This window comes from Ursus americanus, chromosome 31 (genome assembly GCF_024610735.1).
Source record: "Ursus americanus isolate L20-20 chromosome 31, mUrsAme1.1.p, whole genome shotgun sequence".
Lineage (NCBI taxonomy): Eukaryota > Metazoa > Chordata > Mammalia > Carnivora > Ursidae > Ursus > Ursus americanus.
The window spans coordinates 34,123,848-34,144,198 of record NC_142157.1 but is presented as its reverse complement, the minus strand read 5'-3'; the positions used below and the strand labels follow the sequence as shown (position 1 = coordinate 34,144,198).

Genomic DNA, 20,351 nt, shown 5'->3' with positions numbered 1-20,351 from the left:
AGGGGCATGAGCTGAGGCGCCAGCTTCCTGTTAGACGTCCGTCTGCGGGTCACACCGCTGTCCCTGTGGGCGTCGGTGCTGGAGGCTCACGGGAGCACATCCTCCCTGAGCGCCGAGGCCTGCCCACCGGGAAGGCTGGGTGTAACGGCAGTGCGCGGCGCCCGTTGGGGCGGTGGGACCGGTGAGGACACAGCGCGGTGGGCTTAAGGCACTAAGAACAAGACAGAAGTAACCTCAAAGCCTGCTCTTTCTGGTTGCATGTTTCCTTTAAAGATTTTTTTAAATTAACGATGTATTTTTTAGAGCAGTTTCAGGGTGAGGGCAGAGCTTCTCTGCACACCTGCCCCACACCCAGCAACACCACCAGGGTGGGACCGTTGTCAGAACAGATGCCCCCCCCCCCCACGCTGACGCATCGTCAGCATCTGGGGCCCCAGCTGACATCAGGGTTCACTCTGGGATCCTAAGGTTGAGATGCACTTTCCAAATCTCCAGGGGTTCCTCGGCCCCAGCTTTATCGGGGGGCGAGTGGCAAGTGCAGGGGAGCCGGGCTCTGCAGCCCCCTTGGGGTGGGAGGAGGAGGCTGGGGTGTGAGGGGAGCAGGCGGGAAGGTTCCAGGCGGGCACTGGACAAGGATAAGCCTGAGTAAGACAGACACAACTCAAACACAAATACGAATATGACTTTATTTGTGCTGCTGAAGTGAGCACAGGGATTTGAAAGTGTTTTTATGTTTCTGGACCACATAAATCGAGTAGAGGCCTGCTTGATGTTTTTATTCGTTATCGGACTTAACCTATTCGTACTTCAGAAACTCCCCTAAAGACCGTGCTCGGCCAGCCATGTCTGGGCTCCGGCACAGGGACGCGTAACCAGTGATGACGACTGGGATCCGCTTACCCGCAAACACCTTTTCTCGCACGTTTCCTGTGCTCAAGATGCGGGTTCCTTTCCTCGTACACTTTGTACGCAAATCCACATCTGTACCAGCTTCTGGCCCCGCACCCTTGTTAGGCAGGGAGGAGATCGTACGAGGGCAGGTATGCCAGTCTTCCCTCCGAGGGAGAAATCGTCAGGCGGGCGAGGCGAGGGGACGCCTGGTCGGGGCGGGTCCAGTGCACAGGTGACGGGAATTCGCGATGTCAGAGGGCAAGCTCTATTCTGGAAAGCGTGCTGCAGGGAAGCCGGGCCCGCGGATGCCGTCCGTGTGCCCAGGTGAGCACGGCCCTCCCAGGTCGAGCGTGCTGCCTGACCTCATGTGCTGGGCCCTTCTGCTCCATTTGCGCCCGGGTCTGGGCTCGCCGCGCTGTCCTGTCCCGCTGCGGTGCGAGCCCGGATGCACTGGCTGCCGCAGGTGGCACTAGGGTCGCAGGGCAGCGGGCACCGGCTCCGAGACGACCGTCTGACGGACAAACGACGCTCTCTCCTAGTCCAACGTGGAGCACCTGACGGAGAAGATGAAGACCACCATCCAGAGGGGACTCGTGCTCAGGTACGGACGCGTGTCCTTGGTCACGGAGCCCGGGCTGCCAGACCACCCGGCTACAGGGTCGAAACCCTCGGGGCGGTCTCTCACCACTGAAGAAATGCAGGAGGGGCAGCAGCGCATCGCGTTAAAAACCGCACACATTTACGTAACTATAGGGTCCTTTGGAAAAATTCACTTTCGCCTTGCAGTTTTATTTTAAAGCTATCACCAGGCCATTTCTTTAATGAAGCCACTGGCATTTCTAAAGAACACATGTAGCCGGGATGGGCCCGGGCCGGCTGACGCCCCGCCGGCGCCCTGACCCGCGTCCGCCCTCGTTGCAGGAACGAGAGCTGCAGCGAGAACTACACCACGGACTTCATCTACCAGCTGTACTCCGAGGAGGGCAAGGGCGTGTTCGACTGCAGGAAGAACGTGCTGGGCCACATGCAGCAGGTGCGGGCCGCCGCGGGGCAGGCCGCCGTCCAGGAGGCGCTGCAGACACGCGTTCCTTGTTTTAGCCGTGATGGGGAAAAATGTGCGCTCATGAGATGTTTTTAAATATCTTGGCATTTACTTTCCTAGGTTATGGTTCCGTTTCAAAATCTTACCCAATACCGCCAACTTCAGAAATTCTGTGTAGGGGTAGATGGGTGTTTTAAGGAAAACAATCGATGTTCACATAGTGACGCTGGTTGATTGGAAAAACCTAATCAAATTAAATACTTCAGTATTGGGCCTTAGTAACTACTTACGTATCAGACAAATGAAACTTGAGATTTGCACAAAATCAGAATGGTCTGGAAGGGATCTTGGGGTGTGCTTTGGTTTGTAAGCATGCCCCAGATGACAAAGCCGGACGCGGGCATGGATTAAGGGCGGAAGCCGCTGGAATGCGTGCCTGTCCCGGTCCCAGCACTACTTCCCCTCCCCCCGCTATCTTAGGCTCTTTAACTTAGGGTCTACTCATCCATTCCAAAGGGCCGTCCGTCCCTGCATGTGTGTATTTTTATGGAAGCTCGCCCACAGGGTTGGTCCGATTCTGAATGGAAACCCTGACCAGCTCCCTACCCCAAAATAAGACTAAGACATCCCGATGGGACCTCTGAAAGTAATGAAGCTGCGAGCCGCGCAGCCCCACGCAGGGTGGGGGTGAGCACGGGGAAGCTGGCCTCGAGGCTGAGCTCTGGCTGCAGGTCCCAGCTACATACGAGCAGGTAAAAACATGCAAGGACAAAAACACAAAACCCCCCAAATCCCTGCTTACTGGTCCTGAATCTCTTAAAAGCATGATGTGAATTTTGTTAAGTACTCGTACCTTTCACCGCATTTGAAAAGCAGCCGGCCGGCGTGGCTGTTCGGTAACCTCTCCCGTAACCCTGACGCCCGCAGGGTGGAGCACCTTCCCCGTTTGACAGAAACTTTGGAACCAAAATCTCCGCTAGAGCCATGCAGTGGATCAGCACGAAACTGAAGGAGGCTTCGGGCAAAGGTAGGGAGCAGCGGCTGGGGGCGGGGACGGCGCTCTGGAGCCGCCAGCGTCGCGCGGGTTGGCCCCGCTCTGCAGTTGCTACGTGACTTTCAAGGCTGTCATTCGGAGGGACTCGTAAAAGGCAGTGCTTTGCTCCTGCTCCTTGGTGGCGGGAGGCGCTCAGGTCGTTCAGCGACGTCCTGGAATGAGGAGGCTGCCCATACACCGGGCTCCCCCGGCAGGACCCTAGATGGGACCTTCCCTTGTCTCTGGCCACACGGCACACTCTGAACTGGCCCTGACTTAGGACATCTAGGACTTAGGGATTCGTTCGTGACCCTTCTTTTCGTAGAAAAGCAGGAACTGGCAGGTGTCTGGGCGGTTTGGTCCTTCCAAACCCAGCGTGTCCTTCCGCATGTGTCCCTCCCTCCCTCCCCACCAGAGGCGGCCTCAGAACTGCAGAATCCTTCTGCTCCCGTGTAGTTCTGCGGCCTCGGGGACAGCTCCGCGGGCTCCCGTGCTCTAGCTGGTGCGTGTGGTTACGTGAACGGAAGCTGACAGCGTGCATCTCCCTTTGCTGGGGTCTCAGGTGCTCCGCATCGGTGTGCGCCCGGCTGGGGTTCCTGACCCTTACCCGCCTCCCGGCGTCCCAGCCCCAGGCTTACCTGCGGGCCGTGCGGTCTCCTTCCTCCTGTCTAGGTGACACAGGGCCCATCCCTGTCGGGCTGTTGCTGTGACAGGGGCAGTTTCCCTGTGGCTTTGAGGCGAAGCCTCCAAAGCGAGAAGGGAAAGCCGCTTCTGCCGTGCTTACTCAGGGTCCTGCTGCTTCCGGGAGCTCTTCCAGTATTTTGCCTACTTTTCTATTGCTTGGTGACGCTTTCCTTATTGACTCTATTTTTTGCTTTTATATCACTGTATAGATTTGAAAGCATTTTGATGACTTTACAGAAACTTCTTCTACTTTATTATTCTAGGAAATTCTTCTATGTTCTGCCCATCCCATGTTGCAGACAGGGCTGTCACATGGGGCTTGTCATTTTGTGTAAGGCATCTCTCCTCCATCTTTCGGAAGACTGTTTACCTTTTCCTCTGTGGTTTGAGCTCTGTTGCTAAAACATGTTTGCATTTACTTCTCTGATCCACTTGGTGTGAGTCCAAGTCTCATTTCACGTGCATAATCACTTACTTGGTACCATTTAGGGAGCGGCCTTTAATCTCCGGCACAGACCAGGTAATCTGTGAACTTAGCCGGACGACCTCTGGGTTAGTGGGCTTGCGGTTGGCATTCAGTTATCAGAACAGGCCAGTGTTCCAACTTTACAGATGATTTCTGATAGCTGGACAGGTGAGGCCCCTCTATCCCGGCTTCTTCCAGTTTCCGCTGTTCTTGGGCCTTTGTGCCGTCACAGAGATAGAATCAGACTGTCACGTCCACCAAAAACTCTGCTGGATGTTCTGAGGGAATTACATTTAATCAATAAATCATTTGGGGAAGGAACTGACATTTTAAAAATATATCCTAATTCATGAACACTGCATCTCCATATATTTAGGCCTTTCCTTATCTTATGAAAGCATAAAGATCTTGCGATATCTTTTGTTTATTCTTGACTCGATATTTTAGAAAATATTATTGTAAATGGAATTTTTTTTACTTATTGCTGGCATACAGAAATACAACTTTTGTAAACAGAGCTTGTGATCCACAACTTTCTACACACTCTGAATTCTAGTAATTATTTGCGGATAGGTTTTGTTTTTCACCTCCATGGACATAGGACCATCTGTATGTAACCTTGTCACTTTTCCTTGCTACTTGCGGGTGTGTGTTGCTCCAGAGAAACTCTGAGGAGATGGAGTGAGAACTGTCCCGGCCTCAGCCCTGATAGCAGCAGGGAAAGCTTTCAGTGCTCCCCACTCTTATTATTTCACTGAGGTCTTTCCGCAGTTCACAGCTGCTGCAGGTCTGTGATGAGCTTGGGATCTTGGTGCTGATGGTTGTTATGTATCGCTTGGATCGTGAAAGGGTATTTTGGGTTTCCTTTGCTATCTTATGAAACCATTTCATAAGTCAAAATGGCATAAGCAGTTTAATACAGAAGAATTTCTGAGCATCCCCAAACCCCCTAAAATCACTTAGGACGCACACATTGCTAACGGATGCATGAAATTAATCAAGGTAAACACAGGGGGCTCACAGGCACCCCTTAGGCGGCTGGATGTGCAGACGCCGTATGCAGTTCCAGGGGACGGCGCTGGATGGCGCCACTCTCGCAGCCTCCGCGACCTCACTGCAAAACCCAGCTGAATGTTCTCTGGGCTTTTAGCCTTTTTTTGTGAAAGGCTACTTTATATGCCTCTTTGGATTTCTTTGTTAGTGAAAACAGGTGCCAGCGCAGGTTTTCCGTAAAAGCGGGAGACACCCGTGTACACCGCTGCATGGACTGAGGTGGGCATGCGGATCTGCTGTAAGTGGTCAGCTGCCGTCAAGCCCAGCCTTGCGTCCTGGAGCGCACCCCCCCATGCGCGGGCTCCTGGACAGTCTCGTGATGGGCTCTTGCTCCAGCCACTTCCCCCACGTGTCCTGTCGCTGCCAGGTGTGGGGCACGAGCTCGCTCTGGCTTTGTACGAAGTCTCGGTGTTTGGGGGTGGGGGTTCCCCTCGGATACCATCGAGCCTCCTGCTTCCTTTGTGGGGAGAGCTGACTGTGGAGTTCCCGTAAGTTTACAGAAAGAGCAGAGCAGCTCTATAATCAGTTTTATAAGTTCTATTTTCTAGAACATTTTCTGGTGCCCATGGCACTTGTAACCCCCTTTACTGCAGACACCTGACCTCACCCCCGTTTTCCTGACCAGTCTGACCGGATCTGTGTCATTTTTATTTCCAACCTTTGATTTAAAAACAAGGCAAATAGATCCAACCTAACTTTAGTCTTCAAAGAACGGACTCTGGCTTTGATTCCATTTCTACTTTGGGGTTTTTTCGCACTTCACCCGAGGATGCTCATCTCCTTACCTTGCGGCCTCCCCATATGTGCACCCCCGGGCCTCGCCCCCCAGTGCCGTCTCACTGGAGCCGGCTCTTTCCGCAGAGGAAGCCGGGTTCCCACTGCAGTCATCAGTGAGGACCCGCCTCACCACCGCCGAGAAGCACACGCCTGCCTTCCTTAGCTCTGGGGGCCAGTCGCTAAGTGCACGTAAACCGGCCCCTCTCGGGGTGAGCGTGCAGCGTGTGGGGCCGTGTGGTGACCCAGGCCCTCCCCTGCTCCAGCCCTGCGGGCGCTCAGCGGTACCAGAGCCAACAGCCCCCAAGGAAGCCGTCGTGCGGTGGTGCCCGGGACTCGTTCCCCACCTCGTCCGCAGGCCCTGGGGCACGCAGGGGCCTTGTCTCCTGCCCAGGCCATCCGAGTTCTTCTCCGCCCCCCAGGATTCTGCTCCCCGCCGTCGGCAAACCTCCTTTTCTCCCTCACCTCTCCTCCTGTCTTCAACATGGCCGATGATTTGTTCTGACACCACTTTTTCTCTCTTTTACAGGAAGAAGATTTATGAGCGATGATTCCATTTGCGTGCTGGGAATAAGCAAAAGAAACCTTCTTTTCCGGCCTGTGGCACAGCTGAGGAAGGAAACAGACTTCGAGTGAGTAAATAAGCCTCGTGGGTCTACACCTCAGTGCTAGGCAGGGCGGAAGGACGCTGCTGCTGGAGTTACGGTCCCTAACCCGTTAGCACCCCTGAGGAAACACGCGTTTTAGAAACAGGGCAGGATTTCTAGAAACACAGAACGGTTCCACGTAAGTTAGGAGCACTGCTCCATCACCCCGAGCTGCTTCAGCCCCGCCTCCCCGACGGCCGCTTCCTCCCGTCCGCAGGCACAGGATCCCCAAAGAGCAGTGGTGGCTGAAGCTGCGGCCGCTCATGAAGATCCTGGCCAAGTACGAGGCCAGCTACGAGGTCTCCGACTCCCACCAGCTGGAGCCCGTGCACCACCGAGGCCACGAGGAGCCCGCCGCCATCTAGACGCCGCTGGACCCGCCCCCGGCTAGCACCGCTTCGACTTCCGTTTACTGCCCGTTTTTGTAACACTTAAGTTATTTATCGGCACTTTTATGCGAGTACTGTTGACATTAATACCTAGTCACAGAGCCCCCGTCCTGTGTCCCTCATCCCGTGGGACCCTAAGACTCAGCACGAGCTGTCCGCTGTGTCTCGTACTGTGTCCTGCTTTCAGACGTGCGTAGCCAGTAGAATTAAACGCTTCGCTCAACTCCAGCCGTGGTTGTCTGTTTTTTTAGGTAGGCGTTTAAATCCTCAGGGTCTGTGGGCAACTGTAAAGGTTTTTCTGGCAGTTTTGTGGGCAGGGATTGACAGTACTTTCACTGGCATCAGTGAACGAGGCCAGGACCAAGGCCCCGCTCTCACACACAGCAGAGGTGTGACTTGCCGAGTGTGCAGTGCCGGCCCTGGACCGGGACCCAGGACACCAGGCGAGGTGACCCCACTCCTTCCGAGTGATGCCAGGTGTAAAATTAAAACCAGAAACCAGCAACGCGTGGGTTAAGAACAAGGTCCCCGCAAGCCACGCGAAGGCTCTCCTACCGAGGAAGCACGGCACTGCGTCCGGCGGGACCAGAGCCAACAGCTGAGGAAAGGGAGCCGGGGAGCCCGCGTCTAAGCAGCGTTTCTGCCTCTTCTGTCGCCTGAGACGTACAGGCGGCTGGAGGGTCACATCCAAGGTCTGTTCAGGAACCGAGGGCGCCGTGGTTGGGGAAGAGCCAGCACGAGTGTGGCTTCTGTGGGAGATAGGTAAGGTGACAGACGCTCCCTCCCGTAAAGACCACAGGAGAAACTTAATGCGCTTATAATCCGTCAGGCCGCCCATCTGTTCCACACTGGTTTTACGAATCAAGGCACCTTTGTTCACTTGTTTTTTAATAAAGGCCCCAATAACTACACTCTAGCAAAATGTCACTTAAAATACTGACTAAAACACAAGTAGGTCAGATCACAGTGGTTGTTTATTTTTAAGTCTTTAAAATAAATGCTCCAGAATTAGGAAGATAAAATAAGCATTTACATCATCAATTTTTTAAAATTACACTGCAGCTCTAGCACTTCACACGTGATTATCCAGGTTCTTCACGACCCTCGCTCTTCCAAGACACAAGCGCTTGATCTGACCGGCCACGCGAGACCGAGGCACGAGCGAACCGGGGGCGGGGGGAGGGACTTTTCTCCGGATTCGCACTAGCGTAGCTCAGGCTTCACGCTGGAGAGCCCCACGTGCCCGTAGGTCAGCTGTACTTCCGAGCGGAGGCAGAGTTCCTCGCTATCTGACTACCCACGACGGGTCCTTGGCGATCTCTGCGTTCTCCGGTCCAAGCAGAGCCAGGCCGTGTGTGCTCTGCCCAAGGCCGAGGTACCTGGAAGGCAGGCGGGGACAGGTCAGCGCTGTGTCCCACAGCAGGAGCCCGGGCGACCACGGCGGGGCGCGGTCTGGCCACTAGGCCACGCGGGACGTACTTGTTGCTCACGTGGATGAGATCCTCGCGGCTGACGGCGAAGAGCTGCTCGCGGTGCGCCTGCTTCATCTCGTCCGAGAGGCCACACAGGAAGTGGTCCAGCCCTGACCGTGAACACGCTCACTCAGGACAGCTGGGACACACTTCCACCAGAGGTCACACTGTTGACCTTCACATTCCCACCAAGCCTCTCCTCTCGGGAGTGGAGGCCAAGTCAGAGTGGCTTCCGCCCCCAGACTCGGGCCTCAGATCACTCAAGCTCTGAGAGGACAGGATGCCCCCCTCTGCGAGTGACCAACACTGAGAAGCTCCGGCCCAAGGGGGACGTCTGTGCGCCACGAAGGAAGCTAGGAGAGGCATCCGATGACAAGCACGGGAGGGGAACTGCGGCAACACCACGTGTCAGGTGCACCGTGGCGTTTACGCCACATACCTCTGTCTGAAGGAGCCACAGGGGCGTCCACGACGGAGAAAACGGAAAGCTTCGCTTCATCAATGTCCTGCTCTGTGAACCTCCCAGCCTTCACCCAGTCCACAGCCTTCGAGAAAGACTGCAGTGTCTCTGTGGAACGTGGATCCCTAGGAGACCAAAGAGACACACGCTGACCTACGTCACCACCGGATCACGAAGTGCAGCTGATTTCACGAAGAGAGGCCATCAGGGGGACAGGGAAGACGACTCACGTACAGAGTTAAACCCCTCACTTCCTTAAGACACACCCGGAATAGATGAATAACTCCCCATAAAGGGGCCCGAGAGCTCGACGCCCTCGCGTCCAGCTCTGCACAGCAACACGCGTCCCCGGCAGCGGGCACCGAGGGCAGGGTCACGGCAGCGCCCCTGTCCTTCTGTACAAGCGGGCTCCCGCGGGCGCATGCATGGCCTCCAAGTGTCCCGGGACGCGGTGAGGCGGGAGCAGAGAGACCCTGCATAGAGGGCAGCAAACCCACCCTGCCCGTAGAGTATTCTAAATACTCTGTGTCCTCGGAAGCTTTCTAAAGAAAAGGGGCGAGAAGAGTCGGGGGCCGTGACCACGCGCGCTCGGCCCCCACGCTGGGCCTCTGTGCTGGATGCGAGCCCAGAAAGCCCTTGGCTTGTCTCCTCTGTAACGAAATCTGGGTGTTTGGTAATGGGTGTATTTAAGCCGAAGTTCCCCGTTACGTAGCACTGCTCCCAGACACGGACAACCGAAAGGATGTCGCTGGGTGTGGGGATGTGCCGAAGAAGCGAGAAACTAGGGGAAATACTTCTTCAAAGGCTGGTCCCAACGTGTGAGACAGTGACCCGCGGACGCTTAGCGGGGCCGGAGCTGGGGCGCGGGGCGCGCAGACTCACCGGTACGAGTAGAGCGTGAACACCCCATCGCGGCTGAGTTTGGCGCCTCCACCGTAAGCACCACCCTTCTCTCGAATTTCTATATGCAAGAATTTGGCAGTCATCAAACGTGCAAGGATCTTAAGACTGAAACGAATGATTAAAAAACCCAAGTTAGAAACCGTAGGCCTGGCAGGGAAGTATTGGATGTAATCTAGTTAGGTACTCGCAGTCTTTCCGGATTAGGCGAAAACAAAAACGCAGTAAGATACACTATGGTCTCCCCTTTCCTAATGAAGGAGAACAAACATGAGAAAAATGTGAGACAAATCTTAAAACCAGGGTTGTGGGGAGAGGTGGTGAGAGGGACGCAAAGGTCCCTCAGACAGGTCCAGGCCCCCCCCTCTCCGGCTACAGCACACAGGGACACTGACAATCTGATCAAGGGAACACGTTACTAAATTTTATTGCTCAGGCAAATGCACAAACCATCCTTTCTTTAAATCCCCCCACTGGTGTGTGCATGTGTGTCTCTACCGAAACAGAGCTCTTAAACAGATTTCTGTAGGAATCCTCCCTAAGAAAACATACTCCAACAGAGTGAACTTCTGAATCCTACCGTTAGAATGGAAGGGCAGTTATGGCGGATGCCCTAGAGGAGAAATGGAATGTTCTAGCAAGTACCTTCACAGGACAGAGCGGGGCCCTGCTTGCTCCCCACTGACAGGTGTCCCCGGAAGATGGTGGTGGGGGAGCTGCTCATATCGTGGGTTTGTGGTGCCAGACCTGTGCAGACAGGCCTCCCCCTTCCCCAGCAGGGCCTGGGGGGCTTAACCACCATGTTTTATTTTTTTATTTTATTTTATTTTAAGATTTTATTTATTTGAGAGAGAGACAGCCAGCGAGAGAGGGAACACAAGCAGGGGGAGTGGGAGAGGAAGAAGCAGGCTCCCAGCGGAGGAGCCTGACGTGGGGCTCGATCCCATAACGCCGGGATCACGCCCTGAGCTGAAGGCAGACCCTTAACAACTGTGCCACCCGGGCGCCCCTAACCACCACGTTTTTTTTGAATATTCTGTATTACATAAGGAACACAAAGTCACTGCTGGAAAATTATAAAATACAAAGAAACAGGGGAAAAAAAATCGATACTCCTACTACCGAGGGTACTTCTCATAACCTCTCTGTGCTTTAAATTGGTTTAATAGACACGTATCATCCCTAGTCTGGAGGGCTCAGCATACCAAACACATGTTCGTTTCCTAGGAACATGGACACAATCCATCCTGGGATTCTACTTCCCTCACGGAGAGGTCCTTTCCCTTGAACCTAGCACCAGCCCTGCATGTCTGGGCCCTGCGTGCCCACCAGCCATCCCTGTCCTCCTATTCCCTTCCTGGAGAGCCCTGTCCGCCCCTGGCCACACACCTGGCATGGTCCGGGTCTGCGTAGGGGGCAGTCCTGATGCATTCGCCCACATAGTTCACCGGGAACGGAAGCAGGAAGTGTGTCTTCATCTGGCACGGTTTGAAGGTGGGGTCCTGAGGGACACAGGCAGGCCGTGTTGGCTTCTCCCAAGGGCCCACCCCCCGCCCCACGTGTTCATGGCTAAGGGCAAGCACCGACGATCACGTCATTCCACACAGGCGCTTGCTTTATAATGAAATACTCCAAAACCCTGACGGGAGGCTTCAAGATGTAGTTCCTCAATTAGAAACATTTCCTCCTACGTGGTTTCCGTCCATAAGTGACTATGTGACCTCATCTTTGCATTTTTCCCCCAGAAATACGTCAAATCACCATCCTCTGATGAACCAAACGAAAAGCCATCACCACCAAAGCAGAGCAGGGAGAAGGGCGCACGGTCCCCAGCTGACAGGGACACTGCGGACTCGGCAGTCTGCCTTGTCAGGTGAAGGCAGACAGCGCCGAGATGACACGGAGAGCACGAGGGCCCCAGACAGGCCCAGGGCCTGCTGCACCCCTCCGTGCAGGGGGGAGGGGGGCCAGCAAGGGAGGCACCGGCCGCCCCACACTTGACAGGGCAAAGATGGGAAACTGCTCTTTCCAAGGGGACAGGGACTGTGTTCACTTACTGTGATCAGCTTCCTTATGACTTGGGGGCCGCTAAGGTGGGTGCTTCCACTGGATCCACTGGGTGCAGGTTTCTGAAAATGTTCCCAAGGGAAATGAGAAAAATCCCAAACGCATCTTACGTAGCTAAAGTATGGTCTAGAAAACTCACGGCCAAATAACAGGTGTCAGGTCACATGTGCTTACGTGTTTTCAGTAACACCGTTTGAATCAAATGGGATTTCTGTATGGATTTCCAGATGGTCAGGGAGAAGCAGGAGCAGGCTACCTTGCGAGGGCCTCCGCTCACTGGGAAGACGGGCCTGGTCTACCCGATAGGGTCACAGTTGCACGAACATCAGGGAGAAGAGAGCAGGACTGGTTTCTCAGCACAGTCTATGGATTGTCCCCCTTCTCCAGGAAAAGGCTTCTGGACTGTTCTGGTGAGCTAATGAAACCTGCTCTGTACGGTCATGGAACCAGATGGCCTGTGCTAGGTACAACCTGGAGAACGAGCTGTGCGCTGGGCGTCCCAGTCCTGGGTTTCCCGGGTGTCCCGGCCCGGCCCGTTCTCACGCTAGCCTAGCGGCTCTCAAACCCACGGCTCTTCGGCAGGGGGGCACTCACCGCAAGGCTCAAGTGACAACAAGAGAACACACACAGGACCGAAGGGTATGAATTCACTTCCTACCTGGCTTAAACTAACACTGGGCAAGCTACTTTCCCCGCTGTACTCCGGTTCCTCACGTGCCACGGGAGCATCGGGGGCATTGTACCCACGCACGGGACAGTTGCGAGAATGAAAGGGGCCAATGGAGACACTGGGACCCACGCCTGCTGTGGCCGCCGCCCCGTGAGCACGGGCTCACCTCAACCACGGACGGGCGCACCGGCTTCCGTTCCGTCTTACTCTGACCGAGGTTTCTAATGAACTTTTCTACTGCTTTTTCTGCCAGAGACATCTGCTGGGGCGTAGCATTCATGGAGCACCTGTGTAAAAGATCACAGATACCTAGGACAGCATAGTTACAAAAACAAAACAGTCTTCCTAATTCGGTAATTCTGCACGAATAACACAAAGAAGGGACCACTACGCCCACTTCTCTGTAACACTTTTGAACATGATTTGATACAAAGCAACAGCCCGATACAGAAGTAATACAAGTTACCGAAAAGGCTTTGCCATCGGGTCCGCGCCAGAGCCGGGGCATGGCCATCTGGACGCCAGGAGCGCACTTCTGACGCTCGGCACCGTGGAGAACACAGACCACACGTCTGCCAACCATGCCCTCGGACTTAGGTTACTGAAGGCAGAAAACCTACACTACTGTCAAGAAGAGAAATCAACGATTCGAAGATGTGAACTGGTCGTTAAAGTGGAAAAGTTTAAGCAGACAAAGAATTCCTGTGCTCCCCAAAACATGTTTGTAGGTAACTCTTCTGAATTCCACAGAATCACGAATACTGCTGTCACGTGCAAGTTACTTGAATGGCACAGACTACTGACAGTGTCTGTCTTCCTTCTGGCCCTCACTCCTGAATTTAGTTTAATGAACAGCAGGCACCATCATATTAATGCTAACTACATTCTGGGCACTACACCAACTACTTTGGAAACCGTCGTTTATTCCTTGCATACACCTACACAGTAGTGTTTTATGGAGAAGGAAACAGAAGGTCTGAGTGGTTACGGTGCCCAGGACACCATGGGTGCAAGGGGCGTTAGTGGCCCAGGCAATGGAAACAAGTGCTGCCGTCCCAGAGGGTCGCGGATTCCCAAGAACTGACCCAGGAAGACGGTGGGGATCTCAACAAGGTACTACAAGCTAATCTAAACCTGTGTCCTTGCTAGTGAGATGCTGAAAATACACCGTCAATCATTTGAACATGTCATTTGCACTCACAGCCCTGAGGGCTTAAGGCCGACTATGTGTGACCGATGTCAGATGTTTTTCTCTTATCATCAGGGAACTGTTCTCATGAGAAACTGCATTTTTACTTTGCTCTTAAGCAAGCTAACCTTTCCTGTCTTGCAACTTACTTCTGGAACCAACATAACTGAACACTTGCAAGAAATCTACTTTGCAGTTCTAGGATTAAATTAGCTTGCTTTCTTTTCCACTTTCCACAACATTTATTAAACTTAAAACATTTTTTCCCATAAAAAATGATTTCTTGATGATGAGAACATGTGAGGTCTAGAATGAATTCTCTGACCTACCCTGAACGCGCTCTCTGAACACAGTTTATGTAACTACAGCTTTAAGTGAGAAGATTCTAGAAACTACACTTAGGGAAGGGGGAAGAATGAGGAGGCGTCCGCGCGGAAGCCGCGCGGGGCGGCGGGGCCGGGCGCTACCTCATGTTGCCGCAGTGCAGCACGTGTTTCTGGATGCGCGGGAGCTTTCTCAGCACCGGCCTGATGTCTGTCATGTCTGCAATCCTCTTCATCAGCCTCACCTGAGCCAGAGAAACCGACACCTAGAGATGGACCCCCAGGCAGAGGGCGGCCACAGACACTCCTCTCTGGTCGGGACCAGACAGCCTCGACTCGGGAATCGGGCCGGGGGATGGGTGGGCTGGGAAGAGGAGGATGAATGCAAAGAATCTTCCCCTATAAAATCTGGTCAGCTCAAGTTAGCTTTTCTGGGATATAAGCTGTCACCAGCTCTGGAAGACGCGGCCTGTCACCTGATCCATCCCACTGAAGGTCTCCTGCAGGTCCCCCGCGGGCGTCAGGGTCCTGCTCGCCCTGACAGATGCGTAGAGATGCCCTGAGTCTGGGATCCCGTTGGACAGCTCTTGAGCGGACATCTTGACCAATACTCTGAAGTGTTCCTCTTCTTCAAAGCGCGGGCTTTGTAAAAAGAAAAATGTGTTAAGTTCCTGGAGACCCACCCATACCTTTCCAATATCCTGGAAAATTAATTAAATGTACGTTTTCAGGGGCTGTCAATACTCTCAGGAGTTACAACTAAGATTAAGCTCCAAACCCAACAACCCAGAACTGAGTAAAAACTCCTCCTTCTACAGAACTTCACGCTCAGCCCTGTGATCTCGCCGCAGGACCAGGTCTAAGTAGTCACCTGTTGAAGATTTCACTCCACAGATGCATCATGTCTGGTAGGTTCCTATCGAGGCAGAAGGATGAAAAAAGCACACCCTGAATCATGAAAGAAAGAAAGAAAGGAAATTACTTAGGAGGTTAAAAAGGGAGGCTGGAAGCCCGCCCTGGAGCGGCCGCGACGCGGAGGCACAACGCTACCTGCTCATACGTGTCCAGGTGCGCGTCATCAGGCAGCACGTGGGGAGTCGCGGCCATGCCCCCCGTTTTCAGCTCAATCTGCTGCGCCTGCTCCCTGTAGTCCATAAGGCCGCAGCCCAGCCTGCCAACAGCAAAGGAGGGTTCCCCAACTGCCAGCGCAGTCCTGGCCGCATCCCCGACAGCCGTGAGCTGCCTGCGTCACCGCCGGGGCTGCAGCCTCCACACCGCGACCACCACCAGAGCGCCGCTGAGTGCCGGTCTAGGCAGACGCCGATGCCTCCGGGAGGTCACCGGGCAGCGTCCAGGCCATGTGCGCAGATGCAGCCGCTGCCCGGCGCTCACGGAACCCTGCGCTCTGCTCCTGCAGGGCCACGCTCGCTAGGCCTCCCCGTGTTCCCTATGCTTTCCTCTCCTCTAAAATATCCTGGCGTGGATGGCATCTGCCCAAATGATCACGCTCAGAAAGGAGAGCTTCTGAACTTTTAGGAAAAGCAGAAGTCATCTAAGGTGGGTGATGTTTTTCCAAGAAACATCCTGTTCCCAGTATAAGAAGTAACTCAGGCCACAGCGACCCTCATGAGGTTCCCCTGAAACGGCTGTGCCGCAGAAGGACCAGCAGGGGGAGCCCTAGAGGGCAGAGAACAGGGAAAAGGTCCAAGGGGTCTTCTTCTGAGGCCTGCCATGGCGCACAGGACCCATGACCCCCGGGGGCCTGCACCAGGAAGGCTGTGCGTGTGGCACATGGGGCGGCCGGCCTACTCCCTACAGAGGCTCTTTCCCCTTGCCGTCTGGGCATGTGGGAAAGGAAACTCCAGGGCTCAGACTGCCTGCCACTCGGCCTGCCACCGTCCTCCACCACAGAGACCCAGCAGATGAACAGGGAGGTGGGCCGCGTGTATCCGCCTGCGTGCTCACACTGACCCAAACACCGGCTTTACAAGAGTCCTGGCGATGCTAGTTAGCTTGGGGAAGAGGGCACACGACATGGCCTCTCAAGGTTACCCCGTGCCTACACGGCAGATTTAATTACTTACACTTTCTGATTAAAAAACAATCATTCTCATAGTTTTAAAAGGCACTAAGTTGTTGAGATAGATGTTTCAGCTTTTGCAGGAAAAATTCTTAGCAAATGTCTTACACATTTGACTTACACACTTTCATAAGACTATGGGTTTTTAAAATTCGAACAGTGTGCTGAAAAGTGACTGCTGATGCACTAAAACGAAAGAGCTCCGTATACAGAAAACCCCAGGGACAAACTGTAAATGCGCCGAGTACAAGGCGTGAGTGCCTTACTTGGTGAGGACGCTGCAGAAGAGCGGGACGTAGGGCCGGAGCTCCTCGGGGAGGGTGTGCAGGCTGGCGAACGCTCGGAAGTACACCACGCCGTTGGTGGGCTGCGCACAATACTGCACGGGGGTCTCGCCGGCTGCAGAAGCAAAAAGCCGCTAACTTCTGAATCGTGAAATCATTGTTTAGTATTTTTAAAGTGCTGGTGCTTAGTGTTTAAACTTTTTATCAGCAAAGACTACTACCCGTTTATGGTGAACACTGAAACAGCCAACATCGAAGTAACCCACGCCTTTGGAAGGGATGGGACAGAAGCAGCGTTTCTCGGGCTCTGAGGCTGCCCTGGCACTTGAGCTGGCCGAGCCCGCCTCTCCCCACCTCCACCCCCTTCATGCAGCCCTCCACACTGTCACGTGGGCTGACCGCTCCCACCTGCAACACCCGACCCCACTCTCACCCATCTCAAATGCCACCACCCCTTCCCCAACAAGTCCTGTCCCCCCACCCCGAGGTCTGAGGATCCACCGGGCACCTGGCATCCCACGGCCTCCAGGGCCCCGAGTCCCTCAGGGGCACCTGCCTCGTGCTCTCGTCCCTCCAACACCAGCACGGTGCCATAACCCAGCAGAGGGAGCGGGGCTTCGACTCACAACCTGCCATTTACCCTCTCTCCTCCTCTTCATCAACACTTAATGAACGGCACTGATAAACCAAAACTGGGGGAGACTAAGACACAAGCGGGATGCTAACCCCACTTTCCAGAGGCCTCGTCCAGAAACAAAGATCTCATTCGTCATGCACCCCCACGCACCACCTGTGGTAAACGGAGGAGCCCTAGGAAAGGGGAAGCAAGACGGCCCGGCGGGAGTGCGGCGGGTGGTCTGGACTCCCCGGGCACAGCACGCCCAGGACAGACGCCGGCATCTGATGGGCCCCCGCTGCTCTGCTGTGCGTGTCACACGCCCCCCCCCCCAAGAACTGCGGAGCAGGCCGGGCCAGGGACTGCTCTCCATCCAGGCCCCGCATGAGCCAGAGCCTCCTGCGACTGTGGAAGCAGCGCTCCGCACTGCCCTGTGAGCGCCACCGCCAGGGAAGCACCGAGGTCCCTGCACAGGGAAGTCTGTCGTCATCACGCGGGAAAACCCACCGACACGACATGTGAAGAGCAAGCCTATAAGAGGGCAGGGAGACGCTCCACGGAAAATGTTCACGCGTAGCGCCTTCTCCTGTGGACATGGGGCCCCCGGACTGACCTGCCAGGGCCACCTCCAACTCCGTGAGCGGCACGGTGCGCTCGATGTCCGACACCTTCAGGGCTGGTAGACAGGAGGCATCCTGAGGTCGGCTCTGCTGAGTCTGTAGTTCTAAGCCTAGAGACATGTGGGGTGACATGCTCAGGACAGCCACTGAAAGGGCTGACGCCGCCGGCCGTCTGCACCTGCTCGCGGCAGCTCCCACGGACAACCGGCCAGCCCGCCGCCCGCACCGCGGTCTTACAGCTCCCGCCGCTGCCCAGCAAACCCCTTCCCGAGCCCGGGGAACCTGCTCAGGAGACCACGCTTTCCCGAACTCTCCTCTCCACGCTGGAAAAGAACTACTTTGCTCAAGCAGTTTCCCCTCCACCCCCACATTTTATACTGAATCCTTGAACATTCAACCCACTGTTTTCAGGGTTTTCAACCCATTTCTTGCTGGATTGACATTCAGTAACTTTTGTAACTTGTCTATTCTTATTTCATCTGCACTAACCTCAACACCATGCTTGTGCCATCACATAAATTTCACAAATTCTAGAAATGTTCAAGCACAGCTTTTCGGGGCCTGAGCCCTCGCAGATCTGGTAAGAGGGGAGAGACCCCTCCTTCCTAGAGACACAGAACCGCCCAGCCCGTCAGGGAGGGAACCCCAAAGGCTCAGCGCGTGCGCCTGGCAACAGCACTGAATGGTACTCAAGTGAAGATGCCAGTTTACAGTTCTGTCCAAGACACACGGCAGCTTCACTTCCCAAGGCAGTCTGAGCAGCTGGGCTGAACTGGCCTCCAGGTGCGCCTCCCTGAGGTCCCCAGTCCCTGTCCACTCGGGAGACCTTCAGAGCAGCCCTGCACGGGGCAAGGGACTGTTGCATCAAATAGGTGGCTGAGCCGCCCTCCCTCGGCCCCGTGGGGCCGGCCCACGGCACGCGCTCCAGGAGACACTGAGGCGCAGGCTCCCTGCGAATTCCCGCGGACGTCCCGGGCCCGCCCTCACCCAGGTGTTTCCTCTAGCAACTGTCGGCTGAGACCTGCCCCTCCTGCCCCTCCTACCCCTCCACACCTCTCGGGTTTGTGTGCTGGACCCTAGAAGGCTGCCTCCCGCCTCTGCCCGCATCCAGTTCCGAGAGTAGCTGCAGAGCCCACCCCTCAGCCTGTGCAGCACCCCCACCCTGCCGCCTGCCGCTCTTCTCCCAATGCCCCCGGGGTCACTGCTTCTCCTCAGCCAGGTAACAAGCTCCCGACGGCAGGGCTACAGCCCTTCCCAACAGCATGTGACCGGTTCCACAGAGATACCCCAAACTGGAGGTCTGCTCGAAGTTCATAAATTAATTTCCCATTCCCACTGTCTTCACTGGCGGCTAGCTACAGATTAAACTCTGATTCACAGGGGCGCCTGGGTGGCACAGTGGTTAAGCGTCTGCCTTCGGCTCAGGGCGTGATCCCAGTATTATGGGATCGAGCCCCACATCAGGCTCCTCCGCTGGGAGCCTGCTTCTTCCTCTCCCACTCCCCCTGCTTGTGTTCCCTCTCTCGCTGGCTGTCTCTATCCCTATCGAATAAATAAATAAAATCTTTAAAAAAAAAAAACAACAAAACTCTGATTCACAGACTGCTCACACTGGAGTCCACAGCTGAGACTTACTGACCTGAAATACCCCTTAAACGGCCTAGCATGGTCTCCTACCTAATGGAACTCTGTGGTGATCTGTAAAATAAAAACACGTTTTTGTATCACGGGCCTCCATCCACTCACATGTGGGTGTGGACCAGAGTACAAGGGCTTTCTCAGAACCAAGCACACCTCCATGGCCAGGCCAAGAATCTGACAACTCAGGGAATGTACGATCTGTTGCTTGGGCCTGGGATTATGTTCTGTGCTACAAAGGGTTTTAATCAAAAATGGAAAATGGGTGAGACTGCATCAAACCAGAAGCGTGTGCACAGCAGAGGGAACCATCAGCACGACGAAAGGCGGTCTACGGAGTGGGAGAAAATATTGGCAGGCCGCATCTGATAAGGGGCTAACGTCCAGAAATATAAAAGAACTTATACAATTCAACACCAAAAAAGCCCAAATAATCTGATTAAAAATGGGCAGAGGACTTGAATAGTCATTTTCCTAGAGAAGACATACAGACGGCCACAAGAACACGAAGAAGTGCTCCGCATCACTCATCAACAGGGAAATGCAAATCAAAACCATCATGAGATAGCACCTCTCCGCATCAGAACGGCCTCGGTCAGAAAGACAAGAAGTAAGCGTTGGTGAGCTTGCAGAGCTGGTAGGAATGCAAGCTGGAGCAGCCACTCTGGAGAACAGGACAGACGTTCCTCAAAAAAAATCAAACCTAGAACTACTATATGATCCAGCAATTCTGCCTCTGGGCATTGATCCAAAGCAAACAAAAACTCTAACTTGAAAAGGTATCTGTACCCCCATGTTCGTTACAGTGCTGCTCACAGAAGCCAAGAAGTGAGCACGACCGAGGTGTACACGGACGGTAAAGATGCCGTATATACACGATGGACTGTTACTCAGCCACAGAAAAGGAATGAAATCTTGCCATTTACGGCAGTACAGAGGGCATTAGGCTAAGTGAGATGAGTCAGATGGAGAAAGACAAATACCGTAGGATCTCACTCACATGCGGCACCAAAAACCCCACGCCAAGCTCACAGACACAGACAGCAGGCTGGT

At 54.5% G+C, this 20,351-nt stretch overlaps 2 protein-coding genes across 4 annotated transcripts in view; one reads left to right on the top strand and one right to left on the bottom strand.

Annotated features, from left to right (window-relative positions):
- PFKP (phosphofructokinase, platelet) overlaps positions 1 to 7,207 on the top strand; it is a 52,063-nt gene extending 44,856 nt beyond the window's left edge. For all 3 annotated transcript variants that reach the window (XM_087857765.1, XM_045812972.2, XM_045812971.2), the window contains 5 exons: positions 1,431 to 1,492; positions 1,813 to 1,924; positions 2,861 to 2,960; positions 6,473 to 6,575; positions 6,808 to 7,207. In XM_087857765.1, the coding sequence (XP_087713891.1) occupies positions 1,431 to 1,492; positions 1,813 to 1,924; positions 2,861 to 2,960; positions 6,473 to 6,575; positions 6,808 to 6,955 (525 nt within the window). In that variant the 3' untranslated portion in view covers positions 6,956 to 7,207. The remainder of the gene's footprint in view (positions 1 to 1,430; positions 1,493 to 1,812; positions 1,925 to 2,860; positions 2,961 to 6,472; positions 6,576 to 6,807) is intronic.
- Positions 7,208 to 7,935: 728 nt separating this feature from the next.
- The window catches only part of PITRM1 (pitrilysin metallopeptidase 1), a 42,076-nt gene continuing 29,660 nt past the window's right edge, over positions 7,936 to 20,351 (bottom strand). The window contains exons 15-27 of the mRNA XM_045812970.2: positions 17,654 to 17,770; positions 16,407 to 16,539; positions 15,111 to 15,231; positions 14,932 to 15,008; positions 14,537 to 14,702; positions 14,205 to 14,305; positions 12,715 to 12,835; positions 11,869 to 11,940; positions 11,201 to 11,313; positions 9,794 to 9,919; positions 8,891 to 9,036; positions 8,459 to 8,561; positions 7,936 to 8,358 (exon numbers count right to left, since the gene is read on the bottom strand). Of these exons, the coding sequence (XP_045668926.1) occupies positions 8,265 to 8,358; positions 8,459 to 8,561; positions 8,891 to 9,036; positions 9,794 to 9,919; positions 11,201 to 11,313; positions 11,869 to 11,940; positions 12,715 to 12,835; positions 14,205 to 14,305; positions 14,537 to 14,702; positions 14,932 to 15,008; positions 15,111 to 15,231; positions 16,407 to 16,539; positions 17,654 to 17,770 (1,490 nt within the window). The 3' untranslated portion in view covers positions 7,936 to 8,264. The remainder of the gene's footprint in view (positions 8,359 to 8,458; positions 8,562 to 8,890; positions 9,037 to 9,793; positions 9,920 to 11,200; positions 11,314 to 11,868; positions 11,941 to 12,714; positions 12,836 to 14,204; positions 14,306 to 14,536; positions 14,703 to 14,931; positions 15,009 to 15,110; positions 15,232 to 16,406; positions 16,540 to 17,653; positions 17,771 to 20,351) is intronic.